The sequence below is a fragment of the Hyperoodon ampullatus genome, assembly GCF_949752795.1.
Source record: "Hyperoodon ampullatus genome assembly, chromosome: 11".
Taxonomy (NCBI): Eukaryota; Metazoa; Chordata; class Mammalia; order Artiodactyla; family Ziphiidae; genus Hyperoodon; species Hyperoodon ampullatus.
In genome coordinates this window covers 30,904,066-30,928,245 of record NC_136924.1, presented here as the reverse complement: position 1 = coordinate 30,928,245, position 24,180 = coordinate 30,904,066, and the positions used below count along the sequence as shown (strand labels likewise).

Below are 24,180 nucleotides of genomic sequence, written 5' to 3'. Positions count from 1 at the left end.
TTAAGTCTAAATAACAGGAAAACCCAAGTACAGCCTCCAGCCAGGATGTGCCAGCTTGTTTGGGACTGAAGGAGGTCTTCTTGCTCAGGCATGACAGACACAGGGTGTGGGCCCAGTGGGTCTGTGGAGACAGAAGAGCAGGAGGGGGTCATGAGACTTGTTGGGAATTTCCACCTAGCCTCATCTCTTGCCACCACCTCATCAGACCTCATACTCCAGCTGTGCAACCAATTGCAAACTTTGCCGCTTCTTTCCAGTATCACCCAGAGCAATAGTGATGGGAAGCGCCAGAACCAATTCAAACTAGTGTAGGCAAAAGAGAAAACTTAATGGCTCACATAACTCAGAAGGTAAAGCTGGCTCTGGTGTCAGGATCCAGGGGCTCAAGTGATGCGGGCAGGCTTCTGTCTCCCTCCTTGTGTTGTTCCTCGTGGCACTTCCGGTACAGGTGGGGTCCCTCCATGGAGCAGGAAGACGGTGTTCATCAGCCCCACATGACATCACTCCAGCTTAGCTGGCCCCTCAGAAGAGGATTGCGACGGGCCCATTTTACATCAGCAACGCAATCCTTAGACCAGTTAATGCCCAGGGAAATATGGTTCTCTGTTTGGAGAGGATTTTATCACGGAGTCTGTTTCCCCCAAAAAAGAAGGCTACTGAGAAGATAAAACAAAACCAGCACAGTCCATTACACCCCCCACTTCAGGGGTTCGTTCATTCAGTTGCAGGTGCCGTTCCCTCTACCTGGAAACCTTTAAAACCCTGTTGACCTGACAAACCCCTACTTTTCTTCCATGACCCAGCCAGCACACACTCATCCACACCCTCCCCAGACAGAGGGCCACCTTAGTGTTTAATACATACCTCTGTTATTTCACTCACTCACTTTTTCCTTTGTTCTTTTAGCAAATCCTTATCCTTTAGCTTTTCACCCACCTCCTCTAGGACTATGAGTTTCATGAAAGCAGGGATTGTATCCCAGTCATCTCAGAATCTCCAGCCTCTACAGGAATGCTTGGTCCACTGTCAGGCCCAGAAGCTACTGACCACATCCTTGGATGTTGGGGTGACATGCAGGATGTGGCTGTTCCCTGACTGGATAGAGAACCTTGGGTGCTGGGTATGGAGGGAGGAACTAAGTGCTGGAGTCACTAACTTTTCTGCTTTCCATGCAAATCCCTTGTATCCCAGGCTGTCTGGAAGGACACTGTGCATTCTGTGCATCAACCAATGGCAGAATTTGAACTGTGACACATGCCTGGTTTGCTGTGATACATTACACATGGAGAGTGTTTATTTCTCACATATTGTATCTGAGAATCTTAAGCAGTCACGGGGTCTGACTTTCATTCTCTGGGGTTAAAACCTTCTTGGTGATGCTAACGTACCTCCAGGAACACAGGACTCATTACCTTGTAAGGCAGCCCCCTGGTTATTAGGGGCCACATGTTATCTCCTGGCTACTTTGATCATCAGTCCTAATTCTCTTCTCTAGGGCCACAAGGAAAGAGGTCACTCCTTTTTCCACTTCGTGTTCACTCATTCTTTCATGTGTACATGAATTCATTAACTTCATCGTTCATTTATTTTTTTTTTTATTTTTATTTTTTTTTTTTTGATGTTCATTAAGCGTTTTTTTTTTTTTAATTAGTTTCTGCTTTATAACAAAGTGAATCAGTCATACATATACATCTGTTCCCACATCCCCTCCCTCATGCATCTCCCTCCCTCCCACCCTCCCCATCCCACCCCTCCAGGCGGTCACAAAGCACCGAGCTGATCTCCCTGTGCTCTGCGGCTGCTTCCCACTATCTATCTACCTTACGTTTGGTAGTGTATATATGTCCATGCCTCTCTTTCCCTTTGTCACAGCTTACCCTTCCCCCTCCCCATATCCTCAAGTCCATTCTCAAGTAGGTCTGTGTCTTTATTCCCGTTTTACCCCTAGGTTCTTCATGACATTTTTTTTTTTTAAATTCCATATATATGTGTTAGCATACGGTATTTGTCTTTCTCTTTCTGACTTACTTCACTCTGTATGACAGACTCTAGGTCTATCCACCTCATTACAAATAGCTCAGTTTCATTTCTTATTATGGCTGAGTAATATTCCATTGTATATATGTGCCACATCTTCTTTATCCATTCATCCGATGATGGACACTTAGGTTGTTTCCAGCTCCGGGCTATTGTGAATAGAGCTGCAATGAACATTTTGGTACATGTCTCTTTTTGAATTATGGTTTTCTCAGGGTATATGCCTAGTAGTGGGATTGCTGGGTCATATGGTAGTTCTATTTTTAGTTTTTTAAGGAACCTCCATACTGTTCTCCATAGTGGCTGTACCAATTCACATTCCCACCAGCAGTGCAAGAGTGTTCCCTTTTCTCCACACCCTCTCCAGCATTTATTGTTTCTAGATTTCTTGATGATGGCCATTCTGACTGGTGTGAGATGATATCTCATTGTAGTTTTGATTTGTATTTCTCTAATGATTAATGATGTTGAGCATTCTTTCATGTGTTTGTTGGCAGTCTGTATATCTTCTTTGGAGAAATGCCTATTTAAGTCTTCTGCCCATTTTTGGATTGGGTTGTTTGTTTTTTTGCTATTGAGCTGCATGAGCTGTTTATAAATTTTGGAGATTAATCCTTTGTCAGTTGCTTCATTTGCAAATATTTTCTCCCATTCTGAGGGTTGTCTTTTGGTCTTGTTTATGGTTTCCTTTGCTGTGCAAAAGCTTTGAAGTTTCATTAGGTCCCATTTGTTTATCTTTGTTTTTAGTTCCATTTCTCTAGGAGGTGGGTCCAAAAGGATCTTGCTGTGATTTATGTCATAGAGTGTTCTACCTATGTTTTCCTCTAAGAGTTTGATAGTTTCTGGCCTTACATTTAGGTCTTTAATCCATTTTGAGCTTATTTTTGTGTATGGTGTTAGGGAATGATCTAATCTCATACTTTTACATGTCCCTGTCCAGTTTCCCCAGCACCACTTATTGAAGAGGCTGTCCTTTCTCCACTGTACATTCCTGCCTCCTTTATCAAAGATAAGTTGGCCATATGTGCGTGGGTTTATCTCTGGGCTTTCTATCCTGATCCACTGATCTATCTTTCTGTTTTTATGCCAGTACCACACTGTCTTAATTACTGTAGCTTTGTAGTATAGTCTGAAGTCAGGCAGCCTGATTCCTCCAGCTCCGTTTTTCGTTCTCAAGATTGTTTTGGCTATTCGGGGTCTTTTGTTTTTCCAAACAAATTTTGAAATTTTTTGTTCTACTTCTGTGAAAAATGCCAGTGGTAGTTTGATAGGGATTGCATTGAATCTGTAGATTGCTTTGGGTAGTAGAGTCATTTTCACAATATTGATTCTTCCAATCCAGGAGCATGGTATATTTCTCCATCTATTTATATCATCTTTAATTTCTTTCATCAGTGTCTTATAATTTTCTGCATACAGGTCTTTTGTCTCCTTAGGTAGGTTTATTCCTAGATATTTTATTCTTTTTGTTGCAATGGTAAATGGGAGTGTTTTCTTGATTTCATTTTCAGATTTTTCATCATTAGTGTACAGGAATGCCAGAGATTTCTGTGCATTAATTTTGTATCCTGCTACTTTACCGAATTCATTGATTAGCTCTAGTAGTTTTTCGGTAGCATCTTTAGGATTCTCTATGTATAGTATCATGTCATCTGCAAACAGTGACAGCTTTACTTCTTCTTTTCCAATTTGGATTCCTTTTATTTCCTTTTCTTCTCTGATTGCTGTGGCTAAAACTTCCAAAACTAGGTTGAATAAGAGTGGTGAGAGTGGGCAGCCTTGTCTTGTTCCTGATCTTAGTGGAAATGGTTTCAGTTTTTCACCATTGAGGACAATGTTGGCTGTGGGTTTGTCATATATGGCCTTTATTATGTTGAGGAAAGTTCCCTCTATGCCTACTTTCTGCAGGGTTTTTATCATAAATGGGTGTTGAATTTTGTCGAAAGCTTTCTCTGCATCTATTGAGATGATCATATGGTTTTTCTCCTTCAACTTGTTAATATGGTGTATCACATTGATTGATTTGCGTATATTGAAGAATCCTTGCATTCCTGGAATAAACCCCACTTGATCATGGTGTATGATCCTTTTAATGTGCTGTTGGATTCTGTTTGCTAGTATTTTGTTGAGGATTTTTGCATCTATGTTCATCAGTGATATTGGCCTGTAGTTTTCTTTCTTTGTGACATCCTTGCCTGGTTTTGGTATCAAGGTGATGGTGGCCTCGTAGAATGAGTTTGGGAGTGTTCCTTCCTCTGATATTGTTTGGAAGAGTTTGAGAAGGATGGGTGTTAGCTCTTCTCTAAATGTTTGATAGAATTCGCCTGTGAAGCCATCTGGTCCTGGGCTTTTGTTTGATGGAAGATTTTTAATCACAGTTTCAATTTCAGTGCTTGTGATTGGTCTATTCATATTTTCTATTTCTTCCTGAGTCAGTCTTGGTAGGTTGTGCATTTCTAAGAATTTGTCCATTTCTTCCAGGTTGTCCACTTTATTGGCATAGAGTTGCTTATAGTAATCTCTCATGATCTTTTGTATTTCTGCAGTGTCAGTTGTTACTTCTCCTTTTTCATTTCTAATTCTACTGATTTGAGTCTTCTCCCTTCTTTTCTTGATGAGTCTGGCTAATGGTTTGTCAATTTTGTTTATCTTCTCAAAGAACCAGCTTTTAGTTTGGTTGATCTTTGCTATCGTTTCCTTCATTTCTTTTTCATTTATTTCTGATCTGATCTTTATGATTTCTTTCCTTCTGCTAACTTTGGGGGTTTTTTGTTCTTCTTTCTCTAATTGCTTTAGGTGCAGGGTCAGGTTGTTTACTCGAAATGTTTCCTGTTTCTTAAGGTGGGATTGTATTGCTATAAACTTCCCCCTTAGAACTGCTTTTGCTGCGTCCCATAGGTTTTGGGTCGTCGTGTCTCCGTTGTCATTTGTTTCTAAGTATTTCTTAATTTCCTCTTTGATTTCTTCAGTGATCACTTCATTATTGAGTAGTGTATTGTTTAGCCTCCATGTGTTTGTATTTTTTACAGATCTTTTCCTGTAATTGATGTCTAGTCTCATAGCATTGTGGTCGGAAAAGATACTTGATACAATTTCAATTTTCTTAAATTTACCAAGGGTTGATTTGTGACCCAAGATATGATCTATCCTGGAGAATGTTCCATGAGCACTTGAGAAAAATGTGTATTCTGTTGTTTTTGGGTGGAATGTCCTATAAATATCAACTAAGTCCATCTTGTTTAATGTATCATTTAAACCTTGTGTTTCCTTATTTATTTTCATTTTGGATGATCTGTCCATTGGTGAAAGTGGGGTGTTAAAGTCCCCTACTATGATTGTGTTACTGTCGATTTCCCCTTTTATGGCTGTTAGTATTTGCCTTATGTATTGAGGTGCTCCTATGTTGGGTGCATAAATATTTACAATTGTTATATCTTCTTCTTGGATCGATCCCTTTATCGTTATGTAGTGTCCTTCTTTGTCTCTTCTAATAGTCTTTATTTTAAAGTCTATTTTGTCTGATATAAGAATTGCTACTCCAGCTTTCTTTTGATTTCCATTTGCATGGAATATCTTTTTCCATCCCCTTACTTTCAATCTGTATGTGTCTCTAGGTCTGAAGTGGGTCTCTTGTAGACAGCATATATATGGGTCTTGTTTTTGTATCCATTCAGCCACTCTGTGTCTTTTGGTGGGAGCATTTAGTCCATTTACATTTAAGGTAATTATTGATATGTATGTTCCTATTCCCATTTCCTTAATGGCTTTGGGTTCGTTATTGTAGGTATAGTCCTTCTGTTGTGTTTCTTGCCTAGAGAAGTTCCTTTAGCATTTGTTGTAAAGCTGGTTTGGTGGTGCTGAACTCTCTCAGCTTTTGCTTGTCTGTAAATGTTTTAATTTCTCCATCAAATCTGAATGAGATCCTTGCTGGGTAGAGTAATCTTGGTTGCAGGTTTCTCTCCTTCATCACTTTAATTATGTCCTGCCACTCCCTTCTGGCTTGTAGAGTTTCTGCTGAGAGATCAGCTGTTAACCTGATGGGGATTCCCTTGTGTGTTATTTGTTGTTTTTCCCTTGCTGCTTTTAATATGATTTCTTTGTGTTTAATTTTTGACAGTTTGATTAATATGTGTCTTGGCGTATTTCTTGTTGGATTTATTCTGTATGGGACTCTCTGTGCCTCCTGGACTTGATTAACTATTTCCTTTCCCATATAAGGGAAGTTTTCAACTATAATCTCTTCAAATATTTTCTCAGTCCCTTTCTTTTTCTCTTCTTCTTCTGGAACCCCTATAATTCGAATGTTGGTGCGTTTAATGTTGTCCCAGAGGTCTCTGAGACTGTCCTCTGTTCTTTTCATTCTTTTTTCTTTATTTTTCTCTGCATCAGTTATTTCCACTATTTTATCTTCCACCTCACTTATCCGTTCTTCTGCCTCAGTTATTCTGCTATTGATCCCATCTAGAGTATTTTTCATTTCATTTATTGTGTTTTTAATCGATGCTTGATTCATCTTTAGTTCTTCTAGGTCCTTGTTAACTGTTTCTTGCATATTGTCTATTCTATTTCCAAGATTTTGGATCTGGGAAATAGAATCTTGGATCAGCTTTACTATCATTATTCTGAATTCTTTTTCAGGTAGACTGCCTATTACCTCTTCATTTGTTAGGTCTGGTAGGTTTTTATCTTGCTCCTTCACCTGCTGTGTGTTTTTCTGCTTTCTCATTTTGCTTATGTTACTGTGTTTGGGGTCTCCTTTTTGCAGGCTGCAGATTCGTAGTTCCCGTTGTTTTTGGTGTCTGTCCCCCGTGGCTAAGGTTGTTTCAGTAGGTTGTGTAGGCTTCCTGGTGGGGGGGACTAATGCCTGTGTTCTGGTGGTTGAAGCTCGATCTTGTCTTTCTGGTGGACAGGTCCACGTCTGGTGGTGTGTTTTGGGGTGCCTGTGGCCTTATTATGTTTTTAGGTATCCTCTCTGCTAATGGGTGGGGTTGTGTTCCTGCCTTGCTAGTTGCTTGGCATAGGGTGACCAGCACTGTGGCTTGCTGGTCGTTGACTGAAGCTGGGTGCTGGTGTTGAGATGGAGATCCCTGGGAGATTTTCGCTGCTTGATATTATGTGGAGCTGGGAGGTCTCTTGTGGACCCGTGTCCTGAAGTTGGCTCTCCCACTTCAGAGGCACAGCACTAACTCCTGGCTGCAGCACCAAGAGCCTTTCATCCACCCGGCTCAGAATAACAGTGAGAAAAAGTAGAAAGAAATAATTAGTAGAAGAAAGAAAGAGAGATTGAAAGAAAGGAAGAAGGGAAGTAAGGAAGGAAGGAAGGAAGAAAGAAAGAAAGGAGGGAGGGAGGAAGGATGGAAAGAAAGGAAAGAAGGGAGGGAGGGAGGAATGAAAGCAAAAGGAAGAGTGAATGGAAGAAGAGAGGGAGGGAGGGAGGAAGGAAAGAAAGAAAGAAAGACAGGAGGGAGGGAGGGAGGGAGGAAGGAAAGAAAAAGAAAGTGGAAAGAAGGGTGGGAGGGAGGGGGGGATGGAGGAAAGAAAAAGAAAGAAGGAAAGGAGGAGCGGAGGGAGGGAGGGAGGAAGGGAAGGGAGGAAAAAAAGAAAGAGCAGGTAAAGTAAAATAGAATAAAGTATGAAATATAGTAGCGTTATTAAAATTAAAAAGTAATTATTGAAAAAAAACACGGACCGAAAGAACCCTGGGACATATGGTGGAAGCAAAGCTATACAGAGAGAATCTTACACAGAAGATTACACATACACATTCACAAAAAGAGAGCAGGGGGAAAAATCAAAAATCTTGCTCTCCAAGTCCACCTCCTCGATTTGGGATAATTCGTTGTAAAAAGAGGAAAAGGGCGAAAAGTCTGAAATCTTGCTAAGTCCACCTCCTTAATTTGAGATAATTCGTTGTAAAAAGAGGAAAAAAAAGGGGGGGGGAAGTCTTAAATCTTGTCCTCAAGGTCCACTTCCTCAATTTGGGATGATTCGCTGTCCATTCATACACTCCACAGACGCAGGGCACATCAAATGGACCGTGGAGCTTTAATCCGCTGCCTCGGAGGCTGCACAGAGAGATTTCCCTGTCTCTGCTCTCACAGCTCCCGGGTCTCAGCCTTGGACCTGGCCCCGCCTCTGCGCGTAGGTCGCCGGAGGGCGTCCGTTCTTCGCTCAGACAGGACGGGTTTAAAGGAGCCGCTGATTCGGGGGCTCTGGCTCACTCAGGCAGAGGGGAGGGAGGGGAATGCCCTCTCCTCGCGCACCAGGCAACAAAAGGGAAAAAAGTCTCTTGCCTCTCCGGTAGCTCCAGACCCTTTCCCCGGACTCCCTCCGGGCTAGCACTAACCCCTTCAGGGTCTCTTCCTGCCGCCAGCCCCAGACCTCTCCCTGCGCTCCGACTGAAAGCCGATACCCGAGCCTCAGCTCCCAGCCCCGCCCACTCTGGCGGCCGAGCAGACAAGTCTCTCGGGCTGGTGTGTGCCTGAGGGCACCGATCCTCTGTGCCAAAATCTCTCTGCTTTGCCCTCCACACCCCTGTTGCTGTGCTCTCCTCCGCTACTCCGAAGCTTTCCCCCTCCGCCACCTGCAGTCTCCGCCCTCGAAGGGGCTTGTAGTGTGTAGAAACCTTCCCTCCTTCACGGCTCCCTCCCACTGGTGCAGGTCCCGTCCATATCCTATTGTCTCTGTTTATTCTTTTTTTCTTTTGACCTACCCAGGTATGTGGGGAGTTTCTTGCCTTTTGGGGGGTCTGAGGTCTTCTGTCAGCGTTCAGTAGGTGTTCTGTTGGAGTTGTTCCACGTGTAGATGAATTTCTGATGTATCTGTGGGGAGGAAGGTGATCTCCGCGTCTTACTCTTCCGCCATCTTCCTCCGGCTCCCCCATCGTTCATTTAAAAATATTTTTTTTAAGGATTTTAGGATTTGTTTACTTTCTCACATAATATGCACCATACAAATTATGGGTAAAGAAGAGTAGGTAAAAGAGTGTCAGGATAGTACTATGTGTTGAAGCAGGCATTTTCTGTAAAGGAAAGCTAACTTGGCAAAGCTTATATTTGCCTTTAGTCTTTTTTTTTTTTATTAGTTTCTGCTTTATAACAAAGTGAATCAGTCATACATATACATCTGTTCCCCCATCCCTTCCCTCTTGCGTCTCCCTCCCTCCCACCCTCCCTATCCCACCCCTCCAGGCGGTCACAAAGCACGGAGCTGATCTCCCTGTGCTATGCGGCTGCTTCCCACTATCTACCTACCTTACGTTTGGTACTGTATATATGTCCATGCCTCTCTTTTCGCTTTGTCACAGCTTACCCTTCCCCCTCCCCATATCCTCAAGTCCATTCTCAAGTAGGTCTGTGTCTTTATTCCTGTTTTACCCGTAGGTTCTTCATGACATTTTTTTTCCTTAAATTCCATATATATGTGTTAGCATACGGTATTTGTCTTTCTCTTTCTGAGTTACTTCACTCTGTGTGACAGACTCTAGGTCTATCCACCTCATAACAAATAGCTCAGTTTCGTTTCTTTTTATGGCTGAGTAATATTCCATTGTATATATGTGCCACATCATCTTTATCCATTCATCCGATGATGGACACTATTTTGATAAGGCCTACTTTGTCCAAGATGGGCAGGTCCCCTGTTCTCATTGAGCTGACATCTTTAGAGGGGAGAGACAAACAATAAACAACTTAACATATAAACAGGAGAAATACACTTGTCATAAGAGGTGTCAAGAAAAGAAAATAGGGCAATATGAGGGTTGGGGAAAATTTCAATACAGCAAACAGGACAGGTGTCTTTCAGGAAATGAATTTGGGCCAATGCGTGATAAGAATGAGGCACCCACGAACAATTTGGGAAAGGAGCATCCAGGTTGAGAATTAGAGGGAGGAGCAGTTGTCAGTGTGGTTTGGGTGGAGGTGAGGGAGGGGATAAAGTAGAAATGAGGATGGAGAGGTGGGCAGGGACCTTGTAGCCATGGTAAGGAGGTGAGGATCTGTCATCGGAAAGAGGGAAGACTTCTGAGGGTTTTGAGCATGGAGTTGATGTATAATTTTAAAAGAGCACTTGGAATATGGAAGCTTGAGGTAGATTCCCAAATCCTGGAAGACAAATAGGAGGTAGCCACTACTTTATTTCAAAGAGTAAGAAAGATCTGATTTAGAGGTGAGCTCTAGACAGCCTGGAAAGACAGCACCATAATACCTGGGGCTGGGGTCAGAGTATCCCAAGACAGGCCATTGGATACTCTTCTTGGAAGGTGGTCTGGGAAGGGCACCTCCTTTTTCTAGATAGCCAGATTTCCCCCCTCCCACCCCCAGGCTGTGTTCTTCTTATGAGTTCTCCATAAACAGTGAAAAACTAGGAGGCTGCCCAGCACAAGACTTTATTTCCTCCTGGAGGAGAGTGAAGTTGCCCTAGTGAGGCACCAAGTGTGCTAGCACCATTGTCTGTGAGGGAAACTACACTCCCAGGAAGAGGGGGCATCGTGCTGTCGGAACTGGGGCCCCGGAGGACCCTCGGAGCATCAAAGCAGAGAGAGAAATCAAAAGGAAAAGACTCAGGGAATGGAAAATGTGTTTCCATATTTTCTTAAGATTCACAGCCATAAAAAAAAAAGGCAGGCAACTAGTAAAAACATTACTGCGTGTGACAGATGAAGGACAGCCTCCTAACACAGAGCTCACGTCAATGAGGAAACAGGGAGGCCCCCTTTTTTTTTTTTTTTTTTTTTGTTATGCGGGCCTCTCACTGTTGTGGCCTCTCCCCTTGCGGAGCACAGGCTCCGGACGCACAGGCTCGGCGGCCATGGCTCACGGGCCCAGCCACTCTGCGGCATGTGGGATCTTCCCGGACCGGGGCATGAACTCGTGTCCCCTGCATTGGCAGGCGGACTCTCAACCACCGCACCACCAGGGAAGCCCTCCTTTTTTTTTTTTTTTTTTTGTGGTACACGGGCCTCTCACTGTTGTGGCCTCTCCCGTTGCGGAGCACAGGCTCCGGATGCGCAGGCTCAGCAGCCATGGCTCATGGGCCCAGCCGCTCCGCGGCATATGGGATCCTCCTAGACCGGGGCACGAACCCGTATCCCCTGCATCGGCAGGCGGACTCTCAACCACTGCGCCACCAGGGAGGCCCCCTTTTTTTTTTTTAAATGGGGAAAAATGTGAGCAAACTTCTACAGAAAAGAAAATGCATATGGTTAGTAAAAGTACTCGATCTCACTAAAATCAGAAAAATGAGAACTAAAACAGCAGTGGGGTGCAGAGTATCTTTTGGGGGAAATGGTTTATAAATTGAAAAATGTATTTTTTAAAGACCACTGTGCTGGAGAGCCTGCGGTGAGGAGCTCGCTGTCAGGTGCGGTGGTGCTGTGCACCTTTAAAAGGGGTTCTCTTTGGAGTACCTTTAAAAAAGGTCATACCCTTTAACCCAGCGATCCCACTTCACAGACTCTATCTCAAGGAAATAGTTGTAAGTGAAGAGGTTGATTTGTGTGCAAAGATGCACATGTGTGAAATATTGGAAGGGGGCTACTTGATAATAATAGATGATTGGTTGGCTTAATATGGTATATCCATTTGGTCCACTATTATTAGGTAGCCATTAGAAATGATATTTTTGAAGATATTTTGGTAGGGAAAATGCACTGCAATATGTGGAAAATAGCAAAATCATAATTAACAGAAAGCAGGAAGTCAATTATGAGTGTGAATGCATATTATATATATGAAAATAGGTTAGTGGATCATAATGTACATGTAAGGAAACACATAGAAAGGTTATTAGAATTTTCTCTCAGTTGAGAATTACAGGTAATTTTGTTTACTTCTTTGTGTTTTCCAAGGGTGTTTTTTCTTTTTTTCCACAATGAACATCTATTATTTAAAAAATCAGATAAATGTAGAAAACGGTTGTCTTATAAGTCAGTGCTCCCTTTGGTCCTCAGATCCCTGTGAGAGACACACACACCCCTTCATCCCGCCTTCCATCTCTGTTGCTGTAAGACACTGCAAAGTGGAGGGCAGAGAGCAGAAGGAAAGGAGGGAAGTGGGTGCAAACTCCTGCTGTGCCACGGTTTTGCTGAGTGACCCAGGACGTGCCACTGCCCGGCGACAGGGCTCAGTTTCTGCATCTGTAAAATGCACCGGTGGAACTGGTTCACCTCTAAGAATGTAACAGGACTGTAGGCATAGCAGGTCCCAAGCTTCTAGCCCAACACCAACCCTAACCACAGTGACATCACTGACTGCTTCCATAAGCAAATGCCACCCACACCCAGATGTCACCGTCCACGCGGCTGCCCTCGGGACGAGCTACAACTTAGCCGGGGAGACCCTTGCCCTTTCCTTTGGGAACAGGAGGTGATGTTTATGTACATCATTCATTCCTTCAACACGTCTTTGTTAGGCGCCTGCTTCTGGGTGCCAGCCCCTGGGGGCAAGCCCCATAAGGCCTAAGCTCAGAGTGATTCAAAAAGTGTCTTCCCTGGGGGCAAGTCTTTTCCCTTTGAGAGTCATTTTAATTTATATTTGAATTATTTTAAAGAACTAAAGTTTATTTGAAGCTAAGTGTCTGACTCTAGATGAGCCAGATGGACCACACCATTTTAAGTGTAAACCACCTAACTACCGTGAGTCTGATTTTCTTACGTGACTTAGAAATGAGGAAACCAGAAACAGGTGGATCCTTGGCAGTGTGAATAAAACAACGTGTGAATCCACCTGGAGCCGTGTGATGGAGGGAAGAGCATGTGGACTTGGAGCCAGATGACCTGAGGTCAAACGTGGCTCTCCTGCTTGCCAGCTTTGTGACTTGGGGAAGTTCATAACTTCTCTGACCTGCAGTGTTCTCATCTGTAAGGTGGAGAAATAGTCCCAACCGTACCCAGGTTTGTTTGTGAGCATTAATCAGGATCTTATTTCCAGAGAGACCTGGCAAAGAGCCTGGCATGTTCTTGGCCATCACATCAGTGCTCTTGCTGCTTTCCAGAGGTTGCTACTTGAAAGGGACAAGACACGTTGGAGATATATGAGAAGAAAACCATGTTGCACCATCGTTGAGATCCAGGGTTGTGAGGCTTCACAGACCTGGCCCTGCCACTTACCTGAAGTGTGTCTTTTTGAGGAAGTGACCTGATCTTCCTGAGCCTCAGGGTGCTCATCTGTAAGATGGAGTTGATGGCAGCAATACCCACATCCCAGGGCAGTTGTGATGACTTAGTAACGTGCATCCACCGTAGTGCCTAGTAAAATTGCAGTATATTCACTGAATTGTTTGATACATTTTTTTCCAATTGCAAATGAAATAGTTGTTCAGTATAGAAAATTTATAAAACGACCTTAAAAAGAAATAGAAGAAAGTGTGAATTGTTTTCAGTCCTTTTACTTTTCAGTTGCTGCGTGTTTGCATCTGAGCTTCCTCATCCATACTCCCACATCCCATCTGCATTCTGAACTGAGGCACTATCCCCAGCAGGCTGTGGCTTGTTGCCCTGATTGTTCCATCAATGCAAGGTATGTAACACTGCTGCCGGCCTCTCTCTTGGCAGATCCTTCAAGCCGGACTTCATCCTTGTCCGCCAGCATGCCTACAGCATGGCCCTGGGTGAAGACTACCGCAGCCTGGTCATCGGCCTCCAGTATGGAGGGCTGCCTGCCGTCAACTCCCTCTACTCCGTCTACAACTTCTGCAGCAAGCCCTGGGTGGTAGGTGCTGGGCCAGGCTGACCCGGAACGAAGGGGGAGGCGTGGCTGGCCTCCCAGCCCTGAAGTGGACCCATTCCCCAGCATGGAGGCCCAGTAATAAAAGGAGTCTTTTGTTGTTGTTGTTGTTGTTGTTGTTGTTGTTGTACGCGGGCCTCTCACTGTTGTGGCCTCTCCCGTTGCGGAGCACAGGCTCCGGACGCGCAGGCTCAGCGGCCATGGCTCACGGGCCCAGCTGCTCCGCGGCATGTGGGATCTTCCCGGACCGGGGCATGAACCCATGTCCCCTGCATCAGCAGGCGGACTCAACCACTGCACCACCAGGGAAGCCCTAAAAGGAGTCTTTTTAAAGCAACTGAATAAACAACTTAGATCCCAAACTCCTTCCTGTAATTATTACCTAATGATATTATATAGCATATTATGATACAGTGTTATGTTATAATAATATTAGTGGTAAGAGGGGGTACCCTACTGCTCTTATTAATATTTGAGCATGTCATCATTTTTGTTTAAAGGTCAGCACTGTTTATTGAGCACTTACTATGTACTAGAAAACTGTGCTGCCTGGTGCTCACGCTATTGCTATCATGTGAAGTGAGCATCCTTACTCTATTTTACAGAGAAGGAAGATCAGCTTTAGGGCCGTTAAGGAACTCCCCAGGGTCATGGAGCCAGGGAGGGGTGAAACCCAAACTTGAAGTCATCTCTCTCCAATCCCTAATGCTCGATTCCTCTCCCATTTTTATTCATTAGTTTCATATTCATTCATTTGATATGCCTTTCCATCCAAATGTTACCTGTAAGACAGACTTTTCCTAAAATATCACCCCATCACTCCCCAAATACTCTCAAATTTCTTACCCTGCTTTATTTTTTCCCCAAATACTTATCTCCACCTAGAATGATATATTTATTCATTCATCTGTATTATCCAGCTCCCCTACTTGAAATAATCTATTCATGCAACAAACAGAGCACCTACTATGTTCCAGGGACTGTTCTAAGTTCTAGGAACATGGCAGTGAGCAAATCAGACCAAAATCCCCGGGTCTTACATTGTAGTGAGCAGGGGCACAAGCAGTATGTTAATAGACATGCCAAATATTTAATATGACACGATAAGTGTCAAGGGGAAAACAAAGCAGAGAAGGGGAAGAGGAAATGTAGAGGTTGGGGGGTATGTAGGATGTGCTCTGTGAAGCTCTTAGCCATCTCATCTCTTCTTTTCTTGTCTCTCTGCATGGTCTCCTGGTGGTAGGGCAGTGGTTGAGAACATGGGCTCTGGAGCCAGACTGCCTAGGTCCAGGCTCCTCCATTTATGAGCTGATTAGCCTTGTGCAACTTGCTTGATCTCTCTGAGTTTATTTTCCATATTTGTAAAAGGATGATAAAAATAGGGCCCTCCTGGTAGGGTTATGAGTTTATAAATGTAAAGTACTTAGAATGGTGGGTGTCCAGTAAATGGTAACAACTATTATTGTCCCTAGTATTAGGAACGAGATCTCTGCAGAGCTGGCACTCAGTATTTATTGAATGCATACATGCATTACTTTAATAGATATGGATAGTCTTTAACCACTGTTAACATGGCTTTGGTCTCCTTCTCATTCTTCCCAAACCAAGCTTTTAGGCCTGCAACATCCCAGAAAGGTCCTAGGTAGTATTAGTTCACCTTCCTTGTTTTCCCACATAGTCATGGTGATGGTAGCAACTACCATTTATTAGCACTAACTGCACTCTGAGCCCTTCACATGCATATTATATTTAATCCTTGAACCACCCTGATAGTAGGTATTTCTAATATCTCCATTGTACAGATGAGGAACCTGAGGCTCATGCAGCCAGTAGGAGGTAGTGAAGCTGGGCATCTCCAAAACTCCTGCTTGATTATGGAATTACTCTCCTTCTCTGGACTTCAGTTTCCTTATCTGTAGAATGAGGGACCCTCCCATCATTTCCCATATTTCTGAGGTCCCTCGAGCCCACTAAACTGACACCGTGTTGCACCACAGCTGCAGGTTACAGCCCAAGAATCTACAGACCAATCCTGGCCTGATGCAGAAAGTTCCTAAGTTACCTGTTCTTTCTTTGTGAGCTCTTGGTATCGAGTTACCCCAAAGTAAGTTTGGCACAAGACTTAGCTCCTCTTCCAGCCATTGGGCATCCACATTAGGCCACACATTGCAGCATATTCTTCGTGATCAGCGTCTCCCTTTCTCTTCCCTGCTTTTGTTCACCAGCGGCTCCCCTTTGCCTTCTGGGTGAATTCCCAGCTCTTTGGCCTCTAAGGCTCCTGGTGGTCTGTGATGGATCACTCTCCAGCCTCCTCTCTCACTGTCCCTTGCACCCAAGGCCACAGCCACGGCAGCCACTGAGTGTCTCCAGCACACAGTTGTTTCACTGCACACCTGGAGTGCCCTCTTCCTTCTCTTATGTCATCTGCTCCAGGGAGTCGTCCTCACCCTGACTCTGTCCCTCTTCCAGGTCCCATAACCCCCTCGCTTCCCTCCAGCAAGACATTATTATCCCAACCATCTGCCCACAGGCGGTCTTTCCTCCAGGCCTGGTCTACGTGTTCAGTGTGTTGCCCCAATATTAAGGCGCAGTGCTGGGCACAGAATGAGCTCCCAGGGGTTCTGAGTAGGGTGGGTGATAGAGGAGACTATAAGTCTGAGGTCTGCTTTTCAGGAGCTTACCCACTAGCTCTGGAGACAGTAACTATCTCCCTGGCAAAACTAGGAAGTGCTGAAGCAGGGGGAGCACAGTGTGGAAGGGATGCAGCTTGTGCTGTTGGAAATGAGTGGGGTTTCTAAAAGCAGAGAAAATACTTACTACTAACATAGCCAGCGTCCAGCTGTACCTGTGGAGCAGGGCTTGCTTTTAGATATACACTGTATATTTAATCCTTACGACAACCCTGTCAGGTTGGATCTCTTGTTTTCTCCATTTACAAATGAGGAAGCTGAAGCTCAGAAATCTGAAATGACTTTCAAGGTTACACAGCTAGTAAGTGGTAGAGGATTTGAACCCAGAGTCTATACCATAAACTACTACACAAATGCCTCTCAGAAAAGAAGGGCATTGCAGGCAGGGGACATGGCATGAAGGTCAGCAGCTTGTGCTTATGTGAAATGCCAAGAGTGTAGTAAATGCTTATGACATGTGATTGAGCAGTGGACCTGGAGGGAATGAAGGGGTTGGTACATACTGGGTAACAATGGTTGACCAATGTCCTCTCGTATTCTTCCCTAGTTCTCTCAACTCATTAAGATCTTCCATTCCCTGGGTCCTGAGAAGTTCCCGCTTGTGGAGCAAACGTTTTTCCCCAACCATAAGCCAATGGTGAGTGCCCTTTTTTACTCTGCTTATTTTTGTGATGTGGCATAAACACAGTTGTCCATGTACTTAGTCCATTTGAATGGAGAAGATGGGCTCAGGGGCTGCTCCCTGACCACCTAGGCTCTAAGGAAGAGCTGTGACATCCTATAGGAATACCTGGCTTTCCTAGGAGGAGGGTCAGGTCTCCAGGTAAAATTTCAGGCAGTAGAGCAAATGACAAAGATGGACAGCATTCCTTGGGACATTGGGAATTTTCAGCAAATCAGGGGACAACTTGAGCTGGCATATTGGAACCAAAGGTTGATAATCAAGGTGAAAGATGTTTCAAAGGTAGGATGTTACCTTGAACCCTTAAGCCCTGTGCAGTACCTGGTTTCAACTCTTATTTTAATAAAAGCAGTAGTATTTTGTTTGCATTGATTGTCAAAGGGCAGTTTCCTTGTGCATCCTCTTCGCATTCCAACTTTTGAATATACTCAAGGTTGTCTCTGGGAAGTGGTTGGAGCTTCCCAGAGAATTCGGAATATGTGGGATAGCCTTCCATTTGGAGTATGTGGGACAGCCTCCCATTTGGATGGTGGGAAAGGTGAACATCTTTTGGGATGAGGTGGAGAGTTCTTCATCCTGCGGCCAGAAGAAGTTGGATCAAGAGTTCTGGGCAGCTGGAAATAGTCTGTGACATGCCTGCTTTCATGGTCGGTGGTCTTGTTAAACTGGTCAAAGGAATGCAGGGCCATGGCCCCATGCATACCTTGCAAGGAATGTGAGTCTTGGGGAACAAGATAGTTAATAGGGTATTCAGTAATCTCAGCTGAGGATGATGCCCTGCTTGTAGAATCCCAAGCTTAGGCTGCTGAGCTTGACAATCCTGTTTGGAGACACTGGTAGGTGTCTCCAGGTATGGGACAGTCTAACCAGGCAGAAACATTTCTCATTGATTATCTTTCCTTTATGTCTGATGCAGTGAGAGGAGTCATAGAATCCAGGATGTGCTGGTTGGAATAAGAAGGGCATGTGCAACCCAGCGTATTCCAACTAAGTGAGAACACCATGGAGAAAATTCAGGGTTTATCCTCAAACCAGCCTGAGTTTGTATCCCAGTTCTGCCTACTTAACTAGGTCTTGGGTCTCTGTGAGCCTCAGCTTCCTCAGCCAAAAACCATGCATGACAGTAGAACTACCTCATTGGGTTGTTGAGATTTAATGTGATCATGTGTATAGGGTGCTGTGCTTGGCATATGATAGGTGCTCAAAATAGAGTAGCTTTAAAATAGGGGCAAAGCCATACCCTGGAACACTGTCAACAATGGGATGAAAGTTGGGTGAGGGGTCTGCAGCCAGCCCAGCCCATTGAGGGTGACAAGCCCAGCTGTAAGTTCTGGGAGGCGTTGGCTGGCTGTAGTGAGTTTCTGGCATTCCCAACTAGGCCAAGCCCTACTCGGAATTTCAGGCAGGCACTTGGCATCAAGGACTGCTGTTTGAGCCTCCCCCTCCCACTTCCGCCAGGTTGAGATTCTTAGGAAGATTCTTCCCACCAGGGAAGGCCAAGTCAGGGCCCCAGTCTGGGAATACCTGTACCACTAATAGACAATTAGATTTTTTGTTTGTTTGTTTGTTTGTTTTTGTTTTTTTTTGTGGTACGCGGGCCTCTCACTGCTGTGGCCTCTCCCGTTGCGGAGCACAGTCTCCGGATGCGCAGGCTCAGCGGCCATGGCTCACAGGCCCAGTCGTTCCGCGGCATGTGGGATCTTCCCGGACCGGGGCACGAACCCGTGTCCCCTGCATCGGCAGGCAGACTCTCAACCACTGCACCACCAGGGAAGCCCCGGCAATTAGATATTGATCCAGATTCCATAGAACTAGGGAGAACCCTGGCCATAGAATCAGGGAGCAAGTTCAGGGCTGGATTAGCAGCCGGGAGGGAATCTAGGATGCTGCTCCTGAAAATGCACCTGACTGGGGCAGGGTGGGTCCACGCTGTAGAAGTGAGTGGAGGGAGGGGAGTGTGCACAGGCCAGGAGCCAAAGCAGGCAGGACCTGGCTTCCAAGGCCCTCTGTGATCCCTGTAACCCACAATGGCAGTCAGGACACAAGGAGACAAGAGACTCTATCAGGTGTGTGATAGAAATAAAACCACTTTACTGTTTAGAATAAAGGACACACTATAAAAAGTGAACATTATGCAACATTACAAGAACAATATACATTCACGGCATATAAAATTCATAAATAACATGGAGGAAAACTGTAAACAGTGCTACAAAATTTAGCAACAAATACATTCCTTCCAGACAGGGTTTTCTCTGGTTGGTTTCTCTCCATCACTTCTGGGTCTCAGGACAGCAGACCGGCTAAGGAGGAAGGTGGGGGTCATGGGAGAATTTACGAAGCCCCTCCCCTTGGAGCATGAGCCCTCCTCGTGTCTCCCAAGAGCCAATTACGAAGCTGTTGATATCTGTCTCCCCAACACTCCCCCATTTTGTTTTGCTTTTGCTGTCAGAATTTAAGTGTTTTTCTTGTGTAAAACTATTTTAGTGATATTTTTACTTGAGCAGCCAGGAGCCAAACACTTGGGTGTCATTTTTGGTTAATCCATATTGTTGATCATTGAGCATATGATGAAGGGCAGAGGCAGGGGAGGGTATTGTCCCCTGGGGACCACAGTTTCTATGAGACAGCTGTTCCAATAAGTCATTTTTTTTAATTGCTCAAGAACCATGGTATGAAAAATGGTGCTCATGGGCTGTAGCTTGATTGCCATGATGTAGGGTCTGGGGCTGGGTAAGGCTAAAGCATAGGAGTCTCCCAGTATTATCTACCCTGGCCAGATGGAGCACTGGCCTGAAAGGTGAGAGCCTGGGTGTGGTGCTTCTGGATAGGGAGACAGAAGAGATGGCCAGAGGTGGCCAAGAGAGCTTGGAATCACAGGTCCCACAGCCCTGGATTTTTAGGAGAAATCGTGGCTACCCAATGGGGTGGACAAACGGACTAGAGGGAGAAAGGAATGGGAATGACTGGCAGATTGCCCAGGGCCAGGTGCCTCAGAGCAAGGATGTGAATGTACTTGCTATTTTTTCTCTCCTCCCTCCTAGTCCAGAAAGCCACTAGGATGCCGATAGGGAGGAGTCTGGAGGAGTCTCTAGTGCTAGTTCCTTCTAGTTTCCCCAATTCGCCAGTCTAGCTGCCTGCACAGTAGAAGTATTTACCCTCCGTTCCACTGTAGAATTTGATTCAGGAAAATGGCGGCGTGTGGGTTTTGTTTTTTTTTCTTTTTCCTCTTAAACACAATGTACACATATTACAGCCTACACATGACATAAGATTTAGCAAAATAAAACGTTCACGATATGAATGAAATACAGAAGTGTCTCAGCTACATAAATGACTTTAAATTATACAGTAAGTGAACAGGTGAAATAAACAAAGCTATAGCTTATAGAAAGCTCAAAAACCGCCCCCTGACATCACTCTGCAAAGGACCCTTCTTTGCTCAGGACCTGCTGTTTTCCTTGCCAGGGCCTGGCAGATGGGACTGTGATTCCACCACCTTTTCAGGGGGAAACTTCAGGTGACTCATGCTCAGGCCTCACCTCAAGCCCCTTCTTGTGTGAGTGGAGATGACCCCACCAGGGACCAAGAATAACCAGATGCCTCATGGAGGTCACACTGATGCCCAATTGTGGGAGGGCACTTGTGCAGGTTGGGTTAGGGGTTCCACCTTGTAGGACTTTGAGGTTCAAATAAAGAAAATCTTAAAACACCAAGTCTGGGGCTCACCCCTTAAAAACCACTGGCCTGCTGACCTCAGCTTCTCCTGCTTACGCTGCCCCATTGAGAGAGCAAAGCACCCCCCCCCCCCCCCCCCCCGTTTTCCTGTATGCCAGGTGTCACAACCACAAGGTGAAAGGTAGGTAATGAAATCAACCCCAAGGAAACCGGATGCCTGTACTGCCTCCTTGCACTGGCGGCCTGCCAAACACCTTGCCTGGGCATTTGCTTTTGTGTGCGAGACATTACAATGTATTGTCTGCTTCTTTTTTTGTTTTTTTTTACTCCTGTTTCAGTTGGCAGCTCTGTTTCCTAAAGTGGAATGAACTGAAGATACAAATACTAATACAGGATAAATACTCATAATCTGAAAACAGAGACAGAGCAGTCATGTTAAATGTAACCATCCTGCCATCCCCACTTCTGTAAAATACACATTATCACCTACTCTTGGCATCTCACTCTCAACACTAAAACTTAAAATAATTTTATTTAATCAGAGAATTTATATTATAGTTTTATTTCAAAAAACACAACAAAAACCCTACAGCTGATTGCAGAGTAAGGCTTTCCCAATGACCACCAATTTTAATTAACTTTATGAGCTGAGGACCTCAGGAGGTGGCATTCACCCACCAGTAAGCTGGAGGAAGAGGAGCAAGTTGTCCCCAAACCCAGGAAAGGTGGCCATCTAGCCAAGGCAGGGCACTGCAGCTTTCCTTGACCCACATTCACTCTCATCTCCCATCTGAGCCAAGCCAGTAAGGCAGTTAAGCGAAGGCCCCAAACATGAAGCAGGAGAAAAGGAGAGGGACAGAGGTCAGATGACCCCAATTAGAGGGATGCTGAGGGTGCTCAGAATTTCAAATTTTAATTAAAATGAAAAAAAAAAGGTCAACTTGGAATGTCATGATTTTCTTTAAACAAGCAACAACAACAAAATAGAAGAGATTAAACTATTGGCGTATTTAACAGCATTGAACAGAATTCTGTGTCCTGTAAAAAATTAGCTTATGTCCCCATGTGGGTATATGCAAATGTGTATGCAAACACATCCCCCTAGGTGAGATAAATGCTACCTTGGAAATAGTATTCTCTACCCAAATCTACTGGTCCTATATCTGTGGATAGTGTACTGTGTTTGTATCTCTCCAATTTACATAAAGGCAAGCTCCTGGCCAAATCTACTAAAGAGTTTTCCAGGAGGAAATCTTGTGGGAGGCGGGGAGAGGAAAGACATTCATCTCAGTCTTTCACCTGAGCTTTTGTCCAAGGCAGGCAAAGTGCCTCCTGACCTCAGGCAGATGTTTAAGTCTTCACCAACTAAGAAAGTTCTGTTATTCTGGCCTGGCTGCTTGCTCCAGACTCAGAAACATCTGGTCAACCCAAGCATCGTTGGGCTGGGGAATTGTGTGTGTACTGCATCATCCAGACCCTCTTGCAGTTTCTTCCTCCCCTCCCTCACTCTCGCGTGCAGACACAGACAGACATAGTCTGGTGGGGACATGCAGTAGCATCTCCTTGGTGTATAAGATCTTCTGCGTACCTTGAGTCTATCTGCTTGCTGCCCTTGACTTATTTGAGAGAGTTGGCTTTCCAGCAGCTTCCTTGTCTGTGTCCTTTATGTACTGGGGAAGGGGGAAGAGAAGGGCGAAGGGAGGAGGGCCTGGGAGATGGCGAGATGGAGAAGAAGAAAGAGGGGTAGGTCTTACAATGCCCAAATTGGGTAGTTTTTCAATTTTTGTTTTCCTAAAAAAATATAGATTATATCATCACAAAGAAGAATATGCATTCCTCATTCTTTCTGGCATGGCACCAAACATTTCCAGGTGGAAATGGGTGATGTCAAAACCAAAAAGAAAGGGAAGGGTGGGGCCAGGAGGATGGTTCCAAATAAACTCCATATGACAGCATAGATTTTCCTTTAAGTGTTCCAAGTGCTAAATTTGCAAGAAAACAGGCACTAATTTCATTGTCATCATCTGGGAAGAGTTAGTGTCCAAGGGAAGCTCAGTGGGAAGGGAGGGAAGTGAGGTGGGGCAGGGTCTGGCACTCAGGGGTCTGTGGCATTGATGATGCTTTTGTCCGGGGGGGCCCATCCTCGGTACCAGCTGCAGTAGCCACCCTTCTGCCGGATGCAGGCATAGTGTTTGGACTGGTAGCCAGGGTATCCAAAATTGGAGAGCATGTCGGTCCAGAGACACTCGTTCTTGGAGGTCACAAAGCAAGGCAGGTAGTAGCAGGATTTGATCTGCAGTGAGATAACAACAAAAGGTTCGTGGAGCCTGCTGTGGTGGACCTAGGCCTGATGCTTGCCCGAGTCTGGATTCAGAACTTGGGACCACTGCAGGTGGAGCCCAGCCACATCACTCCCTTAGTGAAAATAATATAAATAACACTCACCAATACTTATTGAGCACCTACTGTGTACCAGACATTCTGCTAAGTGCTTCTATATTATTCTCTTTAATTCTCATAACAGATTTATCTCCCTTTTACAAATAATAGAGCTTCAGAGAGGTTAAGTAACTTGCCCCAGGTCACACAGCCAGAAAGTGGTAGAATTAGACATTTGGGAGTGCTTTCCCTCTCAAATGGTAACAGGCGAAGGCGGGAGCTCTCAGCTGTCATAGGGAATTGAGAAGTTAGAAAGATTAAAGCATACACTAGAGTCCAGCTGCCCTACACTAGAAATCAGACTTAGTGAGCTATGTGACTTAGGGCTAGCTACTTAAGCTCTCGGGCCTCTGTTTCCTCCTCTGCAAAATGGGGACAATTAAAACTGTACTAGTCATAATCACTGTTGTCCCATTTTGCAGAGTTGTTGTGAGAATTAACTGAGAGAATGGCCTGACTGCCTCCCACAGTAGCAAGGCTGTGTGCCCTCACCCTGTGCTTGGGTCAAGGAGTTGGGCCAGGTTGAAGAGTGACCCTCTGCAGCAAGTGGTATCAGCAATCCTGCGCCAGCTTGCCCACCTGGGGCGGGGGCCGCTAGTGAGTCAGCTGTCTAGGTGAGCCCCCTTGGGGCTGCTGGGCAGGACCTGCCAACGTAAGGATCCCGTACCTGCCACAACCTTGAGCCACGGGAGGGGCCAAGGATGCTGAAGGGCCCTCATGCCCCAGCAGCTGCCAAGTGGGCAGCACAGATTACAGCAGAAAGGCATTCTTTCCTCGCCTTCTTCACTGCTCAGCCTGGTGCAACATTCCTCACCACTCCTTCTCGGACCTGCCCCTCTGCTCAGGCCTGACATGCACACCCTTCCCAGCCTCACGGCCCAGTGCCCAGTACTGTAGGAGCTGATGTTTCTGGGGCTGCGGGCCAGCA

The 24,180-nt window shown here is 45.1% G+C and overlaps 2 protein-coding genes across 2 annotated transcripts in view; one reads left to right on the top strand and one right to left on the bottom strand.

Moving 5' to 3' along the window:
* Nucleotides 1-24,180, top strand: part of SYN3 (synapsin III) — a gene marked incomplete at both ends in the record, with an annotated part of 425,000 nt that overhangs the window by 105,696 nt on the left and 295,124 nt on the right. The window contains 2 exons of the mRNA XM_079715155.1: nucleotides 13,592-13,748; nucleotides 17,001-17,090. Coding sequence (XP_079571281.1) covers nucleotides 13,592-13,748; nucleotides 17,001-17,090 — 247 coding nt within the window. The remainder of the gene's footprint in view (nucleotides 1-13,591; nucleotides 13,749-17,000; nucleotides 17,091-24,180) is intronic.
* TIMP3 (TIMP metallopeptidase inhibitor 3) overlaps nucleotides 22,909-24,180 on the bottom strand; it is a gene marked incomplete at its 3' end in the record, with an annotated part of 53,192 nt that continues 51,920 nt past the window's right edge. The window contains exon 5 of the mRNA XM_079715661.1: nucleotides 22,909-23,106. Coding sequence (XP_079571787.1) covers nucleotides 22,909-23,106 — 198 coding nt within the window. The remainder of the gene's footprint in view (nucleotides 23,107-24,180) is intronic.